The sequence below is a fragment of the Anser brachyrhynchus genome, assembly GCF_964034855.1.
Source record: "Anser brachyrhynchus genome assembly, chromosome: 21".
In the NCBI taxonomy this organism is placed as follows: Eukaryota; Metazoa; Chordata; class Aves; order Anseriformes; family Anatidae; genus Anser; species Anser brachyrhynchus.
In genome coordinates, this window is record NC_137714.1 from 7,976,547 (window position 1) to 7,998,144 (window position 21,598).

General features: G+C 52.4%; 1 protein-coding gene and 1 long non-coding RNA gene across 6 annotated transcripts in view; one reads left to right on the forward strand and one right to left on the reverse strand.

Moving 5' to 3' along the window:
• The first annotated feature begins 3,022 nt into the window (after window positions 1-3,022).
• Window positions 3,023-21,598, forward strand: part of PRDM16 (PR/SET domain 16) — a 313,405-nt gene continuing 294,829 nt past the window's right edge. For 3 of the 5 annotated variants that reach the window (XM_080564616.1, XM_080564621.1, XM_080564618.1), the window contains exon 1: window positions 19,143-19,260. In XM_080564616.1, the coding sequence (XP_080420742.1) occupies window positions 19,224-19,260 (37 nt within the window). In that variant the 5' untranslated portion in view covers window positions 19,143-19,223. Of the gene's footprint in view, window positions 5,311-5,715; window positions 5,818-19,142; window positions 19,261-21,598 lie in introns of those variants that run through there. The other 2 variants (XM_080564622.1, XM_080564619.1) reach the window with 2 other exon arrangements.
• On the reverse strand, window positions 10,373-18,977 carry LOC308181391. The gene is made up of 2 exons (XR_013941451.1): window positions 18,860-18,977; window positions 10,373-10,720 (listed from the first exon to the last, which is right to left on the reverse strand). It is a non-coding gene; the product is annotated as an uncharacterized lncRNA (long non-coding RNA).

Below are 21,598 nucleotides of genomic sequence, written 5' to 3' on the forward strand. Positions count from 1 at the left end.
TGTGCACGTTGTTAAAAAGGCAGGGAAACCGGGATGGATGTGCGAAGCAGGAGGGGAGTCCCTCGGGTTCACCGTACGCCGTGTCCCAAGGCTGTGCTTGCAAGGTGTCGGACAGGGGTGGTCGCAGGGGGCAGCCGGAGGATGCTGCTGCCACCTGAGGGCTCGGCCTCCCTCCAGAGAGCTCCGTGATTTTCCCCTTCTCTAGTCCTTGTGGCTGTGGCTCCTGCAGAGGCCGACGGCTACGTGCTGACAAACCTCCCTCCTTCGCACGACTTCCTGGCAGATCTTTTCCCCGTCTCCCGCGCTCTTGCTCCTCCCTTGTATTTCTCAGGCCCGTGCAGCAGGAGTGCACCGAGCAGCACGCATCCAGCCGAGCTGGGGGCTCCGCTTGCAGGTTGGCAGCCCCACCCAGCCCAGCCATCTCCTGGATTTATTGTGTCTCCTTGCATTATCTGCCTCATTCCTGTGTCTGAGAAGGGAGGACGTGCTGAGAGCCTTCAGATGGCCGGCCGCACGAAACCACATCCTCGCTATCCCAAAGTTCAGAACATCTGTCTTAATTTGTCTGGCCCTCAGCGCTGCGCTCTCGCAGCCTCGCAGGATTTACTGCTTGTTTTTGCAATGAATCTCGCTCACCGAGAGCAGAGAGGGGAATTCGATGGTGTTAAAAAACATCGCTCTCTCTGCGGTTCTCAGGACATCTTGGACCAAATGCAGCCCTGCTGGTGTCAGAGCCTCAGACTAACGGAGGAGCCACTGGTGAGCCACTTAGTCCTCGTAATGCAGATGAGCTGAGAAGATTTGGAAACACTCAGCTCTTCAGATCCTTTGCTACCTCGAGAAATCCAAAGGGAAATACATGTGCTGCCAAAGTTGTTTCTATGGGTCATTCCCGAATTCCTACAGAAAATAGTATTTCTCAGAACAACACAGCAGAGCTATTAAACTGTGCTGGTGGTCTGATGACATTCTCTGAAGTACTGTCTTTCAGCCAAAGTAATATAGGTTTCCTCGAAGCACGTGCCCCTGGAGGGAGAAATCACCGGCTTTGAAGGTATCCAAGACAATAGTCCAGATGCTGATTTCAGCTCTGCTGTCTTAAACCCCCTGTATTCCGTGAATTTACGTCAAAACTGATTTTTTTTTTTTTTTTACTGATGTGAGATCATTATTTCTTTATAAGAAGGGATCCCTGCGTACTCAGAGTAACTGGATGGCGGCCAGCTTGCTCCCTTGGAGGTTTTCTTTCCAGAACTGCCGCAGGTTTGCTAGGGCAGGTCACCACGATCTGGATTCTTCCCATCTAATCTTGCACAACGAAAGCAAGTGACTTTAAGCTCAGGTTAAGAAGAGAAACAGCAGGGAGGGAGAGAGAGAGAGAGACTTAAGAAAGTTCACCTGCTTCTGAGCTGCTGGGCTTTTATCCCTCTCCATTTACTGAGAAATTCCTCTGGTGGTAGTTCCTAAATCAGTCAAACTCTTTATGCACGCCCGTGGAACTGAATCTGAGCCTTCATGTGCAGCGTGATGCTTCGAGGCACGCTGAGACCGGGGATGCTCTTCCCCCAAACACCGAGCTGGAATTGCAGAGCAGGAACCACGAGGCTGCTGCATGTTACGCTGATGCGTGCAGCCGAGCACCGTGCTGAAGGCGGCGTCTCACCCAACGCAGCCGTGGAAACCCCCTGGGTCATCTTGTGTCCTGTTGTTCGTCAGTGGAAGGAAATGAGCAGATACTGAGTGCACAGACTGAGAAACGTGGATGAGTCCCAGCATATTTAAAGGGAAACATTCCCGTACAGGCACTAGCGTGCACTGTTCTCCTCTGCTTTGGCCCAACTCAGTCCCTAGGGAGGGGCTGCCGTGAGCCCCGCAGCACGGGACCTGCCCAGCCCCGGGATCCTGTGCATGAGCTCTGTGCCTGCAGAGCAAATGTGGGTTGGGGGGGTCAGACCGTCAGGTCCCTTGGCATCACCTGCTATTGCACCCTCGAGCAAAGAACGGAGGATGACGCCCATAAGCAGAATTAGCTCAGCCCCAAATTGCCAGTGTTATGCACAGAAATAACCGGTCTCAGGGATCAGGCTGCCTGAGTCATTTAATAGCACTTCCACCAGTTTGACTCGTGTCCAACTGCTTTTATTTCCAGTTTATGTTTACAGAGAAGTGTCCATGTCTGAGCAACTAGATGTGTGGGGGTTTTCTTTCAGAAGCCACAGAAGGGATTAAAAACAACAACAATCCATGAAATTACTTCGGAATTTTTTTCTCCTCGAATGTCCTGAGGAATTCCCCAGCTCCTGACCTGTTCCAATTGGCACCATCGTGCGCTTGAGCTCTAATATCAGTGCAGTTTGTAACATTTCCAGGTTTTCTGGTGAGGGATTACATGAAACCAAAATAATTCTTTCCATGGGGGATTACATAGCTACTTTTGTTTCTAATATTCCAGTCCATGAGTGAAGAACATTTTCTTGGGTACCTGTTTCTTCTTTGGCTGTAGGAGCTGGTGTCATTTAGAATATCTGGGCATAAATCCATTTCATTAATTTCATTCCTAATCATTTAGTTCCTAAAGGAACCAGGTTAAATGCTCTATCGTAAGGCCAGTCTTTACATGTTGGCTGAATGCTCTTGGACAATTAAATTCACATAAATGATGTGATACAGTGTTACCCATTTCAGTGATAGGAATGCATCTGCCTAGTTAATTAGATAAAAACTCACCTGGAGGAACCTTCACCCACTGATGCAAATGACTCATATTTTAGGGGAAAATTGCTACTGATTTACAAGAGTCTGGATCAAATGTCTGTTCTCAAATGTTTTTATATGTATATATAAATTTATTTTTTTTTCTATTCAAGTACCAAAGTGTGCTTCAGGGATTTTTTTGGCAGGGGTTTTAGAGCAGGAAAATAGGAAATGAACTGGAAAATTTGAAGACTACAGCAAACAAGAAAATCCTGGAAGGAACATACTCTATAGATCCACCCTAGCCATTAATAATATGGAAAGATTTCATTAGAAAGAGAGAGGGGAAGAGAGCAAGAAGAATGTAAAAGGAGGCAGTGTTAGTATCAGCGTGCACAGGGCCAGGCAGGGCTGCTGCAGTGCTGCACGGGCAACAGGCTCTGCGTTACAAGCTGCACCCCTCCTAGCGCCAGTAAACCACAAGCTCTAACACGTGGCAAGTGGCTCTTGAAACAGTCTCAGAGGCCAATTTGCTGGGGACTGCGTGGGATGGAGGCGTGCAGGTGAGAAGCCTGTTTGAGTCGGTCGTGTGCCAGCAGCGTTGGTGCTGAACTTGATCTGGCCCGGCTGCGGCGCGCCTGTTCCTCCCCCTTAATCAACACTTTTCCTTTTTTTGTTTTTAATGTAAAGAAGTCCAAGGGCTGACATACTCACTGAGCTGTGTATGGAGAATTTGTTCAGCATGACATGGCCAAGGTTTGCCTGCTACAACAGCAGGAGGATCAGGCCAGGTGCCCTCAGTCCGTTTTGTGATGCCCCCCAGCAGGTGCAGTGCAGGAGGCTGCGAGCATCTGTGAGCATCTGTGAGCATCGCTCCTGCTTGAACACAAAGCTCACTCACCCTGATGGGTCCGAGAGCTGTGGTTTAACCGTCCCTAAATGCTCACCTCTAGAGGGAACTCTGTAGAACAGATTCCACTCTGGCTGATGCTCGGAGGACAAACCACCACCCCAGCTCCTGTGCTTTGTGCCAGCACGTGGCGAATAAAGCAGACAACGCCGCTTTGCTGGCGCTGTGGCCATTCAAAAAAAGCCATTTGTCTGATGGCCCCCTCCCTGGCCCACAGCCTCCATGTGCCCCTAGGTCACTGCCAAGCTGCTGACCCTCTGGCAGCACCCCTGTGCAGTCCCTGCTGGGACCGGAGCTGGTTCTCTGCACAGTGCCGCAGGTGTGCAGGGGACTGTGCCCGTGTTAAAGCACAGTGCTGTCTGCTGAGCTCTGGCGGGACCCAGGGAAATACACAGAGCCCACAGAATTGTTTTGTAAAAAGGAAATAAAGTTCTGTCCCCTCTCACCCCGCCGCAGCTCATACCTGCCACCCCGTCACCGCCACCTCCCTCCTGTGCGCCCTCGAAAGGTTTGCCGGTAGCCACAAAGCATCCATTACACCGAGCGCTTCTGTTTGCTGTAACCTATGAACAGCGTACTGAACTCAATATATTTTTGTCTGGAAAATTGTTTTGTTCTTCCCTGTAACACATTCTAGATGATTGTCTGTTCTTTCATGTCAGTTCTAGGCAAAGTGCACTGCATTAAAACTCCCACCACAGCAAAATAGAGCAAAGCAATTTAAAATCCCTGTTTTTGCCAAAAGTTTTTGCACTATTATGTCACATCCTATACATCAGCATTTGCTGGGAAAGGCTTTTTTTTTCTCTTTTTTTTTCTTTTTTCCTTTGCAGTGTTCTTGCTCCCTTCTTGAAATAGAAATATCAGCAGGTGAAATGACATTGAGTTGTGTTTTATGTATTTCCACAGTATGTAGGAGGAAATTCACTCTTTATACTTATGAAACATACGGTTACTGCAAATAAAAGAATCCGAGCATTGGAAATGTCACGAGTATTGAAAGAAGACCCTTTGGGTTGCCTGTCAGTGAACTCGGCTAGGGGATGAGCTCTGCCTGGTGTGGGACACAGCCACCGGTGCTGCTCTTGTGGCCTTTTCCAAGTAACCACCAGCACACAAAGTGCACAGGGGGCTTCCATGGGTGCCACACGCTGAGCTTCACACGTCAGCGAACTATTGACCGCCCACCTAGAATTCACTAATTGCTTGCTCTTCTGGCTAGGTGAGCTGAACTGCTTGTGTCTCCCTTTGTAATACCGTAAATCCCCTTTTCTTTCTGACATGCAGTAGGAATCCATCTGCTTAAGCAGGATGCTTGGAAAACGTATTTATTGCAGCAGATTCGTCTCATCCCTCTCAGTCACAGACAAATCCACACAGAAATGCACTACAGGTGCAGAGCTGCCGTTTCAGGTGCAACGTGTGCTCGCTGCTCCCGCAGCACAGGAGCGGCCCCATTGCTCTGCGGAGGGCTCCCCCTGGCCAGCTGCAAGGAGGGCAAGGCCCAGCCCAAAACCTGATGAATTTAATGAAGTCCACCTAGCTCCACTCACCCTAATTGGAGTACCTGTGGCAAATCGACTAATTCTATATAGGCAGGGCTGAACTACTTCCCAGAAGGGTCACTCTGCTGTTGGAGAAGGGTTTAGCTGTCTCTGGAGTCCTGATGTTTGAGGCTTCAGCAAGGAGATTTTGCCTTCTTTGAGGTCTGTATGCTCTTCATCTACTTGGAGGTAGTTAACTGAAAGCTCACTTGCAATTATAAGAAAGAGAATCAAAGCCGTAATGACAAAATACAAGCTGTTTTACGTTCTTTCTTTGTCCATCTGTTTTGTGTATGGATCAGTAAAGCCTATGCTGAAAACACTGCTCATGGGTGGTGCATGTCAGCAAAGGGCTGGGCAGCCTGCAGTTCTAGCGGGAACCTCTGCAATATTTGTAACCTTCTTACTGTGTTTTAAAAATAATAAAAAAAAAAAAAGCTTCCAAATGGGTCTTTAGAGTCCCTACTCTTCTACAACATAGATGAAGCTGCAATGGGATTTGGAGGGGAAGCTACCCTACTGCAAGGAAAGAAACTGCTTTAGTCTGATGAGAAACATTTCTTACAGGTTTGCTGGGCTCCAATGTTGTTGGTGCGGGTGCCCAGTTCCCATGCAACGAGAGAAGTCTCTTCACTGCAGTGGGAGAAGAAAGCAGCAGATGCAGACCTTGTAAGTAGCAGTTTTCTTTCTAAAAACCTAGAGCATGCAAAGTAAAGGCTGAAAGCAAAGTAAAAGCAGGAGCAAGTAGAACTTCAGAATTAAGATAAAGTGATTTGGAAAGCGAGAAGTACTGCAGGAGCTTCTGTTATCTGCCCCAATTGAAAGCTGTTGCTTCTGGGGTGAAGCATGGTGTATATTCAACAATTCAGAGTTCTGGCTTTGGCCAGGTGGTTAGGGTGATGGTATCTGTTTGAAACATGAAATGAGTATAATTGATAAGTGTTGCTGGGCTAATTAGTGAAAACACCTGTTTAAAACTGCAGCAGAGTCTCCTGTGGTGCCTCTGAATGTGCTGAGCCTGTTATGATCTTAGTATTGCATATATGCTCAGAATAATTGCTGGAGAGTTGCTAGTGTTCATCTGAACTGGTTACTCTGGAGCTTGTGCACCTCTGGCTGCTGGCAGGATGCTGTGAGGCTTAGGGATTTCTGAACTGAGTAATTGCAGAAGGCCTGGAGGCTTATCTGCAAAGGTGGAAGATAAACAAAGCCAAGTGTTCGGTCTCTGGTTGCTGTATGGTGATGGTGGCCCTGGCTTGACTACTGGGGAGGGCCAAGCATCTCTCCTCCCATTCCCTTGTGTAGCCTGGGGGTGATGTGCAGAAGGGAGCTGAGTAATGTGGTACTCTGTGCAACGAAACGTGGGATTCCTTGATGGTCAATAGAGTGAACATTGAAGCTTTTTGTGATGCTAGAGGGCAACTTGTGCCTGAGCCAAGGTCCTGGTACAGGGTGAAAGGAAAACGTTGTTATTATCTGGGTGAGACCAGCCAGGAATTGTCCTTTTCTCTCTGAGAACGCAGCCATGTTTGAACTACAAATTCATCTGCTTCTATTAAAGAAAAATACAGCTGCTTTCTTACTGCATTTATTGTTTAATTCATTCATGCTGCTTGTTGGAAACACCATCATTAAATTCTTTCTGGGGCATAGTTTGTTTTAAAGAAAACTCTCCATGGAAAAGGCTTTCCTTTAAATTTAGTACAAAAGAAAAGCCCAACTAGCTTTATTTATAGATTGGGGCATGAGAGACTTTCAACTTTCAAACAAGCTCTGTATCTCTGTTTCTCACATAAAAAAATGTTTAACATTTTTCTCATCCTTCCAGAATAAAATTCTTTTATTGTGATCTAATTTTTTTGCTTAAATGCTGCCACTTTGATGACAAAAATGTTGGTTTTGCCTATTGAATAGGATGCTCTGTGAGTTGGGATTCTGTTCTTGGATGATGTATTCTGGGTTTGTTATTCTTTGATGGACCATCTTGTGCTTCTGTGGGTTTGTGAAAGCTCTTGTGTCTGAAGTGGTTTTCTGAGCATTTCCCAGGTTTGGACCACAGGTGGGACAAAGTTTGATATATCACTAATATAGAAGCAACCAGAATTTCACTGGGCAATATAAGCTTGTATGGAAAGTGAGAAAATGGCTAAATGGTGAAAGGGTCAGGAATATGAATCTCTAATAACTTGAGAGATGGGAAAATGCATATGAACTAATGTGAAGATTGTTTGCTTAATAGGGGAAAACACACTGAAGTGTGGTTTGCTTGGCAAAGCAGCGGTGCCTAGGTGAATGACATCACTGAGGATATAAATCCTATTTTCTATGATTTATATTAAGATGCGAAGCTTTAGTTTTATTTAAAGGATAGTTTTTCCTTTTTGGTAGAAGTTAGGCTGTGATAAACAGGTCCAGCTGTAATAATTACAGGTTGAAGTGCAGCTGAGGTGATTGCAATGCAGAAATGCTGACCTGCTTTGTGGCCAGTGCTTTCATGAAGCTGAGTGTTGGTCTCAAATTGAGCAGCAGTTCTTCCTGACTTTGAGAAGATGTCAGACATCATTCACTTTTACTGTTATAACCTCACTGGTTTTACTTTCTCAGTTGCTCTTTATGCCCTTATTGTGCCCTGCCAGCCCAAATTTAGTGGTCAGTATACTTGGGAATAAAATACTTCCCTGCCTAAATGGTTAATTTGGCTGAGCTTTATGACAAAGTAATTAAGACTCAAATTCCATTGAAAATGTCAAATCCTTTTGTGTTCTTTAATTGATTCTCACTCTGGGTTGCTTAAAAGTGGAGCTAAAAAGCTGTTGGGAACATTTCCTATAAAATTATTACTCCATATGAAAGAGCGCTGTTCCTGCTTGTAATGCACCCAAATGGCTGAAACTGAGAGACTTCTGTTCCTCAGGATGTATGTGCTAAACTTAAGTAATGCTCTTATTTGAGTCATTTAAAATCATTGTATGGGTGATCTCACTCCATTATTTTTAAAGAAACTTCAGTTCACTCTATTTAACTTTACACTTCAGAGAAATGAAACTATTTCCCCATCTCATTTATATGGAAGGAACAAAACTGCAGCTGAATGGTAGTCAAGCAGCTCATGACACATCTGTTCCAGGGTACTGAAGCAATCTGAAGTGAAAATGAGAGACAGTCTTGAGGTATATATCAGGAACAATATTACTGGTACTGTGGTGAGGTTGTAGCTAACAGCTGAGAAATACAGAAGCTTTCCTCTAACAGCAGCATTGTGCAGGGCTGCTCTGTGGGGGCTCCAGATTTTGAGAACACCCTGGGTAACATCCAATGCTGACTTCAGGACTTGAAAGCAGAATATTTGTGTTGCTGGAGTATGCGTTTGTTTTGCTGCAGTGTGCTGGCCTGCTCTGCTGGCTATTTGCTGTTTACATGGCAACTTCCAAAGACTTGTTCTGAAAACTTGGAGCTCATTTAGAGCATCGTGCATACAGGGTGTGAGTAATGTGCTGCAATACCATTTCACTCCTGTATTCTTTCATTAGAGGCTCTTCCAGCCAGCAGAGTGAGCAACTCACGTGCAGCAGATGAATGAAACGAGCTTCCAGAAGAAAGGCCTGCAGAAAGGTCCTTTTCTCCTGGATGTATTTGGGCTTGCAGCTCACTGTGCTGCTTTTATATCAGAAACACCTTGTACATCTGAGGGAACTTTGTCATGCGGTATTTCCTTCTGTTAGTGGTGACAGTCTCCAGAAGACAGAAGAGTTCTGCCTCCACTTGCAGGCTTAATCTGCTGACCAGCCAGGGCAAAGCGGTGCGTGGGACTCCCACAGTAGAAGGGTGAAGGCAATGGGCCTTGATACCAGGGGAAAATGAGAGTGGCCAGGATGCTTTCTGCCTTGGAAATGTTTAAACACTGCATTCGGGTCTTTGGTTTTGCAGCACTTTCCCTGTTGAACACCCTTCCCATGGCAGACCTCAGGAGCGGCTCTGCCTTTCTGCCAGGGCCGAATTTGGGTTCTGCTCCCTGTGAAGTGCCTGACACAGGAGGTGACGTGGTACAAGGGAGAAGGGCAGGGGGCTGGCAGCAGGTGCCTTGTGCCAGGCAGTGGCTCTGGTCAGTTGTTTAGGAACATGGGCTCTGGGTGCACACTGCCTTGCTTGTTTTCAAGCATCTTAGATTGCTCTTTTTTCCTTTTTTTGGTGTATAAAAGTGATGTAGGGTTGGAACTTGTCCTGAGAACAATATTTTTTTCTTTCAATTGATATTAAGAGGGTAACTAAATACTAACCTCATTGTGTGGATAGTGCTGGAGATGCTTGATTTTTGAAGGTCTTGTTATTCAGGTACAGTTGTACCTGGAGGACTCTGCCAATGCAGATGTTTTGTAGTGGTTCAATATGTGCTAAAACTAAAATCCCAGTGCCTGCAAAGTGAGGGGCTTGAATGTGCACCCCTTGCACATCCCAGACTGCACAGCTGGTGTCTGGGGTGGTGAGCTGTGGCAGCTTAAGCTACTGGGCAGCAAGTTGCTTGCTGCCTTTAATTAAGAAGGTGGGGAAGAAATTGCCCTGCAGAACCTAGGAGCCTGCAGCATGCAACCAGGTATGTGGCTTTGCTTGCAGTGTGCTGCTTGGGAGCTTCTGCTTGGAGACAAAGTGATAGGTGCTTAATTTCTTCTTGAATTCAGCAAATGCTGCCAGCAAGCAGTGTGGTAAGCTTTTTCAGGGAAGTTTGATTGGAGGGGTTTTGGATCAATAGCATGAAAGTAAAGTTAATCTACCATGCCTTGGCTGGGTAATTTATGAGTTTGTTTCCTCCCTGAGTGTATTCCTCTAGAAAGACTATTTTAGGTATTGAGTAAACACTACTATTCAGCAAGGTTTTCTTTGACCTGGGTATTGAAATAATTTTTACTTTTAATGCTGTACCAGTTGTAAAAGCTTTTCTCCTACACAGGATTTAAATCAGTGCTTTTGGTTTTTTGACAGGGAATAGTGTCTGGTGTTTTCCAAAATGTAGTGTTCCTGCCCCAAAGGTTCTGCTCTTTCCTCTGTTTTAACACAAGTCTTCACAGGAATAAACCCAATGGAATATGAGTCACTGGAGGAACAAGCATATGGGCAAGGTGGGCTACTGGCTTATAAATGGTACAATTGTAGATACAGAAGTGCAGAGACTGCACTTGTTGGAAAGCTGGCTGGAAAATAGCAGTCATAAGGTACAGGGACACTTCTATATATTCATAGAAACCATTAAATATTTTGTATATTTTTGCATTTCATTTTCTAACAACTTTTTAAAAAAATGGAGCTTGCGGTTTTTTAAACTATTTGTCAATGAGTTTGTTGCTAGCTGTGTGCCTTGCTGCTCCAGCAACAAAAGCGCTGAACTCCTTTTGTCTGCTGCTGGATTGCCACAAGTTCTCACACAGACAATTTGTGGAATAAAAACCAGAAAGGCTGAAAAGCCTAGTGGTCTTCGTTGTAGATCTTCAGTCTGCATTGCCACTTGATCACTCCCATCACTGACTGAGACTTCAACCCACCCATATCCCTTGGAGCAAGAAGCAGATTTTTCTTCCACCTGTAAAACAAAACACTGTTACCGCAGTGAATGTACATGTGTGATTGGAGAAGGATTTCTCTATCAATTACTCGAACATGCTGCTTTTTCCTCTGAAATGGATTGTCTCCCTCCGTAGTGTAAGAATAGAGCTGGTTAGGAGACACTTTAGTGGCTTCAATAATTATCTCCTCCAGGGTGATTAAACCAAAATCTTGTGATGGTTGGCAGTAAGTATGGATGAAGGAGAAGGAATTAAGACTGTCAGGAACATGGGTGTTTCTGCACTATGTGGAAGACCCTCTGTTCCTTCCTCCCTGTGCCCCAGCCACGGAGCTGCCCTCTCCTGCATTGGGACATGTCTTGTGTGCTTCTGTTAGGCTGAGCGATTGCTCGTACCTGATGTGGTGCTGGGAAACGATGGCGGTTGCTGAATCATTGTTTTCCCATGATGAAAAGCAGTTTTAAGAACTCCCATCCAGCTCTGCCTACCCCAGAACACCACTGAAGATGATTAGCTGGATGTTACATGAAATGGGGGGGGAACAAAGCCATCCAAATTCATGCCTGGTGCAGTTCTCGTCAGTGAGTTTTGCTCGAGGAATGAGGTTGACTCATTCTTCCTGGATGCAATCCACCTCTCATGGAAATCGATGAAATTCTTTCTGTTGCGTTTTAACACATGTTCTTACGGTTGGTTTCTACAGTAAGCCTTCATTAATTTGTAAATCTAAATGAACCCCTGGTTCCCTATGGCTCGGAAAACTTATTTTTGGTCCTGGTGTGGCTTTCCCGTGGGCCGGGGTGTGTGGAGGTGACACCGGTAATGCAGAGGGTGCTGTACGATAGTTCCCCGCTCAGGCTGCGATCTACCAACCGAGGACAGGAGCTCTTTGTGCGCCCTGACGTTATTTCATGGGGGGGCTGGCACCGCTTGTAGGGCCGGAGAGAAAAGCCGGGGGGGCTCCCCGGGAGCTGGGTTATGCTCTGGGGTGAGGATGGGGACAAGGGGCAGGGACGGGCCCTGCTGGGGCGCGGATGCTCGGCGGGGTCCCGCGGGGCTGCTGAAGGCAGCATCGCCGCGAGTTCACCTCGCACCCCGTCAGTTCCCTTCCTCTGCCCCCAGCCCTCGAGCCATGCTCTGAACCGCGTTTTTAAAGCTGTCTTTTAAAAGCTGCTTTGTGTTAAATGAGTAAAATACGGTGGCGTCCCGTCGGGTCCCCGTTTGCGCCCTTTGTGCGCCTTTATCAGGAGCTGGGCATGGAGGGGGTGCCCGGCTCGCTGCGCTCTGCGTGTTGCCGGGGGGAGCTCTGCGTCCCCGGCTCGTGATCGTCTTCTTTTAAGGTTAAAGGGAAAAGTGTGGGGCTGAAGGAAGCGATCCTGTTGCTTTTTTTTAAAAAAAGCTTTCGAAAACTCATTAGCAATTGTAGTCGGCGTTTATTTTACGCTCGCAGAGGTGCTCGAGGCTTTGCCGGGTGTGGGTGTCTCACCGCTTTAATTCGCTCCGATGGAGACGAGCGACACCTCCTCGGCACCCGGGATGTTTCCAGGTGGATTTGTGACAGATAAAGCATCGCTGAGGCGCTGAACTCTGTTAGTGCTTAAAGAAATAGGAGCATTTGGAAAAGGGGTTGATTTTTTTTTTACTTTTCCTGTTTGCTAGTGAAAAAAAAAAGTGTTCTTAATTATGACTTGGGGGGGTATGCTTGCAAAGCTCTTCCAGAAAAGTAATTCTAAACAGTGCAAAAAGAAAAAGCTCTATGATGTCTTATTTTAATAATCTTTTGCAGGCATGTGAGTCGTGTTCTGAGGGGAAAAAAAAGTTTGCAGGGAAAAGGCACGAACAATACAGCCTTTAAAACAAAATCTACGAACTTCTGAGAATATGCCCTCTTATTGAATACACCGGATTTCTCTCCCGAGCAAAGGGGAAGGTTTTGTTCGTTTGGACAGTCTTTGAATACTGTTCTAAAACTTCTTTCAAGTGGGAACTGAAGAGAGAAATGTTAAGTTCTGAGAGGAGACAATGCGTTAGCATCTTTGAACGGAGTCCCTTGCATGCAAATAAGGCTTTTGGCAATTTGGGGAAGTTTAATTGGAAGGTGGAAGCGTGTAAAGATAAGGCTGGATGGAAACGGCATCGGAGGGAGCCCCGCAGCTCGGGGGGGCGCGGGGAAGGCGAAGGCGCCCCGGAGCGGGGGGGGGACCCGGGGCAGGACCCCCCCAGCCCCGCAGCGCTCCTTCGCTCCCGGGGGTCGCCGGTCCCGTGGTGGCGACCCCCGCGCACCCTCCCTGCCGCCGGGGGGGCTCCCGCACCCCTTCTCCCCCCCTCCCCCAAGCATTGGAGCGTCAGCCCCCGAAGGGACCTCGTAAATAAATCCATCGGTTTAAAGTTTCTATAATTTTCACCTAATGAATTTTTTTTCGTTAATGCTTCCCCCGCCCCCAGGGGCATTGTGTCAGGCCGGGCCCAGCCAGCCCTGGATGGCTTTTTCATAGCTCTTGGCTGTGCGCAGCCCCTTCTCGGGATTAGTGGTCGGACTCCTCATTTCCCATAGCCATAAAAGGTCTTGAACTCAATTAATAGCTAATAATTACACGGCCGGCACCGCTGCAGCCATCGGCAGCGGGGGATGCTCGAGCAAAGCGGGCGCGGAAACAGCGCGGGGGGGGTCCTGGGGGGGCGCATCCCCCCGGGGCTCCCCTGCTCAGGGCTGCGCTGGCAGCCCCAGGGGGGGCTCCGTCGGGGCTGGGAGAAAATGGGGAGGGGGCGCCCGGTGCCAGAGCCGGGAGCACGCCGGGCTTGGCAGGACAGCGAGGGAAACGGGGAGCGCTTTCGGTTCGCTCCCTCCCCCCCTAAAATCGAATTAGAGGGATCTCCCCCCCGGGGGTCGCCAGCCCCCGAGGCTGTGCCGGGCCGGGGTCTCGCCCCGCTCCCATCCGAGCTGCCGCCGCTCTCCGGGATGCTGCGGCTCGCTTTAACCTTTAGCGGGGGGGAGTCCTGTGAATTTCCAGCGGCGAGCCGAGACGGCCCGGGTCAGTGTCCTCGGAAAAACGCGTTTGGGTCGAAAAACGTTGGATCGAAAACCCCTCGCCCGGCCGCGGCTGCCCCGTGCCACCGCGGCCGCCCCCCGCAGGAGAGGAGAACTCCCCCGGGCCCCCCGTCCCCGCAGACTGCAGGCTTGGGCTCTTTCCATCACAAAACTGTTTACTGAATCGCGGCGCCCATCATTTCCATTTTGCTTTCATTTGGCAAGCATTCTCCGGGCAAAAATATTTTGATCCAACGTCTAAAAAAATTGCTATAACTCCTTAATTTCTCTTTATTCCAAGAGACCGTCATGATTAAAACTGCTGTGTTTACATCCTCCAAAAAGTATTTCTGTTCATAGGCTGACGTTTTAAAGACAACAGTGCGCGATCTTTTACGATGGTAATTATAATACTGTTCAAGTTAGATATTCAAATGTAAATGTTGCTTTTCTTTTTACGACTTCTTATTTTAGGGCATGCATTTTTACCTTTCCCCGGACCCGCAGCGCGTAGCCTTGCACAGTGGAGTGTAACGAATTCGAAGGAATTCTTATAGCTGGACGTGTTTTTTGAAAAATCCTAAATGGCAATTTACACGGTATATTTTCATGGCCAGAGGAGCCAGTGTTTTCTTCTGGAAATAAGAGAAAGTCTGATAAATGTATTTCGATGCGCGGGCTGATTTCAGCGCAGCTTATGTATCAGGAAAGTGAGCTTCGGGAGAGTAACACGCACACAGGGGTTTTGCATTTTTATATTAATCTTCCACCCCCACCCCCCTAATTTATTCGCTAGGAGAATCACTAAGGTGGTTAAAACGCTCTGCGCAAAACGCAGGCATTTCTGCCTTTCCCGGCCACGTTCCTCCTGGACGTTCCCGAAGGTGTTGGGGTTAATAAAGTAAAAAAAAATAAATAAATAAAACAGCCCGAGGTGTGGGCACGTCGGCTGCCTCCTTCGGGGCTGCCGGCGGCGAGGGCCCGCCAGGCTCCGGCCTCTGCCCGGGGCAGGGCGAGGGATGCTCGGGGCCGGTGACCCCGCGGGCAGGCGAGCGGTGGCCCGGGCGCGCAGGGCTGTCCTTAACCGCCCCCTTGCGCCTGCTGCACGCAGGGAGCCGGGGCTGGAAGCCGCGGCCGAAAGGTGTTGAAATTCCTTGGCACCGGCGGGGATGAAAGGCAAGCTGCCCCTCTGATTGCGTGGATTTCAGGCGGCCCCTAATTACAATGCGGTTGTTGTGTGCGCTTCCTCCGCTTATTAATGGCAGATTAGGAAGGGAAAATCTCTAGGGAAGCGTGTGACATTCTTAGCGCCTAATCCGGCCGGGGCTCGCTGACCCTAAGGGAGAGCAGCCCCGTCGTATGCCACGGGGCTCTTGCGCAGTTTCCAGTATTAATTCTCGCTCTGATCTCCTCGCGACGCCGCGCAGAAAACAACGAGCAATTTATGCGAAAATCCCTGGGACGGGAAAGGGGGTTACTCTGCGTGTGCGGCAGCTCCCGGCCAAGCCGGACCGTCTCAACCATTTTAATCTTCTTTAGCGCCTAAACCCGCCGGGGCAGGGCGGCCGCGCAGCGCCCTTCTCCGCGCTGCCGGGGCAGGCGCAGCCCCGCCGCTCGCCCCCCGCCCGGGGCCCGGAGGAGCGATACGGGAGCGTTACAGCTGCTCGGGAACAACAGCGATCGGGGGAGGCTTGCGCGCAAAGCTTCACCTGGAGCGTATTTTCCAGGCTGCCTTCATAAAATACCTGGGAACGCGGGGCTTTGTAGTGAAAATGCCAGGCAAGCCACCCGTAAATTACAGCCGCTCCAGCGCCCCCCCCTTCCCCCCCCCCTTTAAAGGCTCGCGGTGAATCCCCGTTGAAATGCATGTGGCACGCCACGGAGTTTGTGTGTTGAAATGTATATTAGCTGGGCGAGGAAGCAGAGATGAAGGTGCAAACAGGAGCGAGGGCGGATTATATAAACTCTTAACAGGCGCCGCTCGCTGCCGCCGCCTCGCCCGTGCCCCCCGCCGGGGCTGCGCCGTGCCCGGCCGCGGGGGCTCCCCGGCCCCGTCCCCCCGCCGCTCGGGGCCGCGGAGGGCGAAACAATTGTGGCGGAGCGGCCACCGCCGTGGGGGAGCCTTTTTTTCCCCCCTCCAGCCGGCTTCTGGGGGGGGCTGGGGGCTCCTTGGCCACCGCTTCCCTGCAAGCCGGGCAGGGGCCCCCGGCTCCCCGGCGGCCACCTGGGCTGACCCAGGGGAGCCCAGGAGCTCCCCGGCCCCTCTCCCTCCCTCCCCGCTAATGAATTCCCCGTTCCCCGCGGCAGCGATAGGCGCTCAAACAGGTGCAAACTGTAAAAACCGGGTAGCAGCCGCGGGATGCTCGTCCTGCCGGGCGGCAGGATGCGCCGCCGGGAGCCGAGGGTGGCTGGGGGAAAGGCTGCGGGTTTTTTCCTGGCCCCCAGCTGCCCTCCCCGCTCCGGGGCTCGGCCGGGCGCGGGGCTCCGAGCCCGGGGCCAGGGCCGTGCCCCCGGTCGCCCCGGGGAGCGCTCGTCCCGGCGGCCGCGGCTCGGGCGCCCGCTGGCTCCGGGAGCCTCCCCGGATCGCTGCCCTGGCTAAGAACCAGGTTCTGGCGAGTTTTTGGCTTAAAACGAGGTTTGCGGAGCGGGACCCTGCTCCGGCCCGGGGGAGCTGCAGCCCCCTGCCCGTGGTGCTCGGTGCCGGGCGGGACGCGCTGCTCGCCTCGGGGCTGTCCCCGCGCACCCCGACGCTGGGGCTTGGCCATTCGTTCCCCTTTGGGAGTTTCCTTTTTTTTAAATTTATTTTTATTAATTTTACCTAACTGCCTCCCGGCCCGCCACAAGCGGTGCAGCCTCCGCGGGAGCCCCGCTCCTGCCGCCGAGCGATTCTCGGCGGCCCGTGAGAAACGCGGCCGGGGCGAGCGAGAAACGGCAAAGAGAAAGAAAGCTGAGCGCCGAGGGCAGCCCCAGCTCGGCCGGGCTGCCGCCGCCTCGGCCGGCCGCTTTTCGATCCCTTCTCGTTGGCTTCGTTTGCAGAAGCCCCAAGGAACCGGGGAGGGAAACTCCCCCTCGGCGCACACACACCGCGCACCCCCCCGAACCCATTTTGCGTCTCTTCCAGTATCTGCGAGCGGCCCCGCTAACTGCGAGCTTATTTCTCGCCCAGCTCTGGGCCGGGGGGGTCCGGGCGCAGGGGCTGCGGCGGCTTTTGGCCCCAAAACCGAACCGGGGGGCTGCGGGCGAGCCCCGTGCCCGCCTCTCCCCGTGCAGAGCTCCGGGCCCTTCGTCCCCCGGCGCGCAGGGACGCGCAAAGCCCGCACCTGAGCGCGGCCCGGCCGGGGGCTGCCGGCGGCCCCGGGTGTCCTTTCCTCCCCTGTCCTTCCCTTTTTCTCTCCTGGCCTTCCCTCTCCTCCTTGCCGGCTTCGCGGCTTTTGCTCGGCTCCGGGGAGCGACCGGCGGCTCCCGCGACAAAACCGCGGGGCTAATGGGAAGGGAAAAACCGGGACGGGGTTTTAAAACTGAAATGTGCCTGTCCCATTAGCAGCTCGTTGGAGGGATAGGGGAGGCAGCCAGCGTCCAAGGTCGTTGGGAGAAATATTTCAATGCGCTGGAAACATTAGGGCTCCTGTTTCACCCGAGGAGCTCGGGAGAGCTTGTTTTTCCAACCTCGGGGTCCCCGGCACGCCGTGAAGCGGCTACCTGTGCGCGTTCCCGAGGAAGGAATTCGCAGGCACCATTTCAACATTTTAGGCGACACGTGGCTGCGAGCTCCCTTCAAACGTATTTATTTTATTTGGACTCCTGCTCCACCACCCTTCCCTTTAACGCCGGCTCCTAGGTAGCATCTGAAAGGGCCCTACTCCCATTTGCAATTAAAGACTTTATTGAGGAGGGGAAAACCGGTAATTAGCGAGAATATTCCCCCCCTCCCCAGTTCCACCTGCAGGGCAAAAGTGCAGCTGGCAGAATGGCTTCCAGCAGAGACCTGACGCACCCACAGAAGTTTGGCTTTGTTTTTGCAATGCCCTTCGGGGAGAGGGCTCCTGATTTTTCTGCTCGCCGGGTCCCGGTATGGGTTAGCACCTCGAGCGCAGATCCGAGCGCTCGCCCTAACCCGATTATTTTATTGAATGTTTATGAAGGCGCGCGCTTTCTCTCGCTCCCTCTCTCCATATTAATCTCATTAAATCCTACCTTTCAACCTTCTTCCGTGACCATCTGACCTGGCCACTTGAATTAAAATAGTGCTTTCTCCGCAGTCAAAGACAGCACATCAATCATCGGGCTATTTACACTTCGCTCCTTTCTTCAAAGAGGGGCTGCCTGGTCTCTCTCTACCTTCGCTTCCGGGGATGACGGGCAGGTCCTGCGGGTCTCGCCGGCATCGCTTGATTTTATTATTACTATTATTATTATTTAATATATATATTTTTTTCCTCACCCCCCTTTTCTCGGCTGTCTGCGCGGCTCTCGGCTTCCCCCAGCGAGGCGGCCGCCTGTCCCTCGGGAGCGCTGCCCGGCCGCGCTGCCTCGCACCTGAAACGCACAAGAAATGGGGGCTGCGCGGGGGCTGCGCGGGGCCGGGACCCTCCGCGCCCCGCTCCGCGCCTCGGCCCCGGGGGACGCGGGCACGGACGGCGGCGGCCGCCCGGCGGGTGCTGAGCCCTGCCCGCGGGTGCTGAGCCCGCTCCGCGAGGGGCCCGGGGGGGGTCCCGCGGGGTCGGAGGTTTGGGTCCGAGGGGTCGCGAGCCAGAGGAGCGGGGGCGGCGGCGGCGGGGGCTCCGCTAGCGCCGGTGCGGAGCAGAACGATCGCGGTACAAAAGCGAGCAACGCCGGCAGCACACAAAGCGCAAACTGGTAGCTCGAAGTTACGCGACCACCCCCCCCCCAACCACCCCGAGCCCGAGGGGGCGAGGCGGAGAAGGAGGGTAAAAAAAAAAAAAAAGGAAGAAAATAAAGAAAGCGATCGAAAAGTTACCGCAGATAAATCTATTTTTTTTTTTCAGGTTAAAAATAAAAGCGCGTCTAAAACATGTACGGTTACAGGATGACATCCGTTAACAAACTCTCTACGGCATTGCTATTTAGTAATAGTAGCAGTAATAAGAAGAATAATAACGATAATCACCTCTTTATAGGATGGCACCTTGGTCCTTAAATATTGTCCAGTGTGTAGGGTCAGTGTGCGGAGGGCTAGGAGCCGCCAGGGCTGATTTTTCTTAAAGGGGCAGATCAGGGGAAGGCTGCGATGGTGCTGGGAGAGAGGAGGGGGGAGAGATAAGTGGTCTGAAGAAGAGGATAGGACAAAAAAAAAAAAAAAACTGATGATGATGAATACATTGGAAAGTTTTTTTGGCCCTGGTGAGGGTGTCAGATTGAATGCTCTGTGCGCATGTGCGAAGGTGTCCAAACTGACAATGCTTGGGAGATGAAGATAGTGTGTAGCTGCTTCTGGGCTCAAGGAGGAGGAGAGGAATCCACAAGCCGACACGATGAGATCCAAGGCGAGGGCGAGAAAACTGCCCAAAAGTAGGTCCTTTCTCTCCCTTCTTCCGCGTCCCACCTCCGCGGCGGCTCGGCCAGGACGGCGCGGAGCCGGCCCGGGGGGCTGCGCGGGGCTGGAGCCCCCCTCCCGGTCCCCGCGGCGGCGGCGGGAGCCGCGCTGCCCGGCCCCGGCTGCGCGCAGAGCGGGCGCTCCGCTCCGCGCCGCCCCGCACCACCCCGCGCAGCGCCGGGCGCGCCGGAGCCGGGGCCGCCGCGGGCGAACGGCGGAGCCGCGCGGGGCCGGCGGCCGGGGGGAGAAAAAGCGAAAGTTAGCTCGAAGTTGACGAAAGGGGATAGCAACTTTTTTTTTTTTTTTTTTTTTATTGAGTCGTTCCAACAAGTCTTGTGAAATAATATTCCTGGCTTTTGAAATAGTGGGCGCTAGAGGTCTGCGTTTGGCATCTGCCTGCGCGATCCGGAGAGACTGAACGCTGGAGAGAGAGAGAGAGGGGGGGGAGAGACAGGCAGACAAACGGAAAATGAAAAAAAAAAATGAAGAAGAAGAAGAAACCCTTCTGGGCTCGGGAACAATTATCAAGGAGAGGGAAGGAAGAGAATTTGTAGCAAAAATGGATCCGCTCTCAGTGAGGGGCTTTGGATTCGCAGGTCCAGAGGGAAGATCCTGAAGGCAGCTCGGGTGTCCCAGCTGGGGGTTAAGAAGGTCTGGGGGAGGGGAGTGTGGGGGAGTGTCTTTAATTTTTAATTTTTTAAAATTTACTTGGGGGTGGAATTGCAGCTCGTAAGTCTTGCGCAGCTTTTTCCTCCGTCTTCCGCTGGACCCCTCTTTCTTTCTTTCTTTCGAATTGTTTTTAGACTGGATTTTCGGCTGAGGACAGCGGGCTTTTCGTAGGGGGACGGCGGGGCTTTGGTGCCCCCGCAGAGCCCCGCAGCCGCCCGGGGGGCTCCTCGCCGAGCAGCCCCTGGGCTCGGTGCCGCAGCGGTGCCCGGGCAGCCCGTCCGCACCCCTCCGCCGCTCCTCTCCTTTAGTTTCTGTTTCTCTCCGGCTCCGTGCGAAATCTCTGCAGGCTGCGGGACTTCCAGCGCGCTCCGCGCCCGCTGGGAGCTCCGCTTTTAGGGCTTGGAGGACGCTTCGGAAAATAGCGGCGCCCGGCTCGTGTAACCCCGCGGGCGTTTTCACGGGGAGCCTTGCGGGAGGACTTTGTCGCGCTCGGCCCCGGACGGTGCAGTGGCGTGGAGCTCCGCGGCCGCCCCCATGGCCGTGTCCCCCCCCCACACCCCTGCCCGGCCCGGCGGGGAGCGCTCAGGTGCGGCGGGGCCGGGGGAGCCGAGCGCGGGGCGCCCCCCCCCCCCCCCGCGGGTCCCCACGCGTGGGCTCGGGGGGCTCGGCCGCAGCTCCCCCCGCAGCTCCCCAGCCCTCCGGGAGGGCATCGCGCTGGGCAAAAGCGTGCCCGAGGTTGCGGTGCGGCTCCCCAGCCGAGATGCTGCAGGGTTTGGGGTTTTCCTGCCCCCCCCCCCAATCCCCTCCTTTCCTTATTTCTGTTAAAATCGCGCCGGGGCCGGAGTTTTCTTTCGGGTGCGGGCAGGCGGAGACGAGCCCGGCGGTGGCCGAGGTGGCAGCTCCCCGCGTTTCTTTCTCAAACGACAAAACGCCCGGGCGAGCCCGAGGCCCAGCGCTTTGCCTTGCTGCGGCCCCGTTTTACGCTGCGCTCCGTTAAGGTTCCCCGGCTCCCCGGGCAGCCTCCGCACGCCCCCGGGGGACGGCCACGCGCCTTCCCGGCCCCCCCGGCCGCGGCTTGGGGCGCGGGTGGCTCTCGGTCCGTGTGCTCGGCACCGCGCGGCCGCGCTCCTTGGGAAGTTGTCTTTCGGTTAATCCCGGGATTTTATTTTTTTTTTCTCAATAAACACACGCTTTAAAGGCCCCCGCTCAATGACTTTTTTTTTGTAAAATTCAGTATTTTTTTTTTCGTATGAGAAGTGTAATTTTCAGAGCGCTCTCTCTTTTGGCTGTGAAAATAGTGGAATATTTCTTTCCTTTTATTTTTCTTTTATAAATATATTTATTCTTCTCGCTTCCCCGCGGAGAAGCGCGTGTCGGGTGCGAGCCGCTGCTGATTTTTGCGGGACTGCGGCCGGGAGCGCGCCTCCTGCCCGGCCCGGGGCTCAGCCGCGCACACCGCCGGGCTCCCCGGAGCTTCTGCGGCTTGAGGACAGGATTTAAAGACCGGCAGGTTTTAAGGACCGGCGGGTTTTCTATTCCCGGATACCTCCAGCGGTAGGGCGATGAGCTGGGAGCGGGGTGCCCGGAGCCGGCCGCTTCCCTTCGCGCACGGAGCCGCAGCAAAAACCCCTCCGGTGTCGGCGG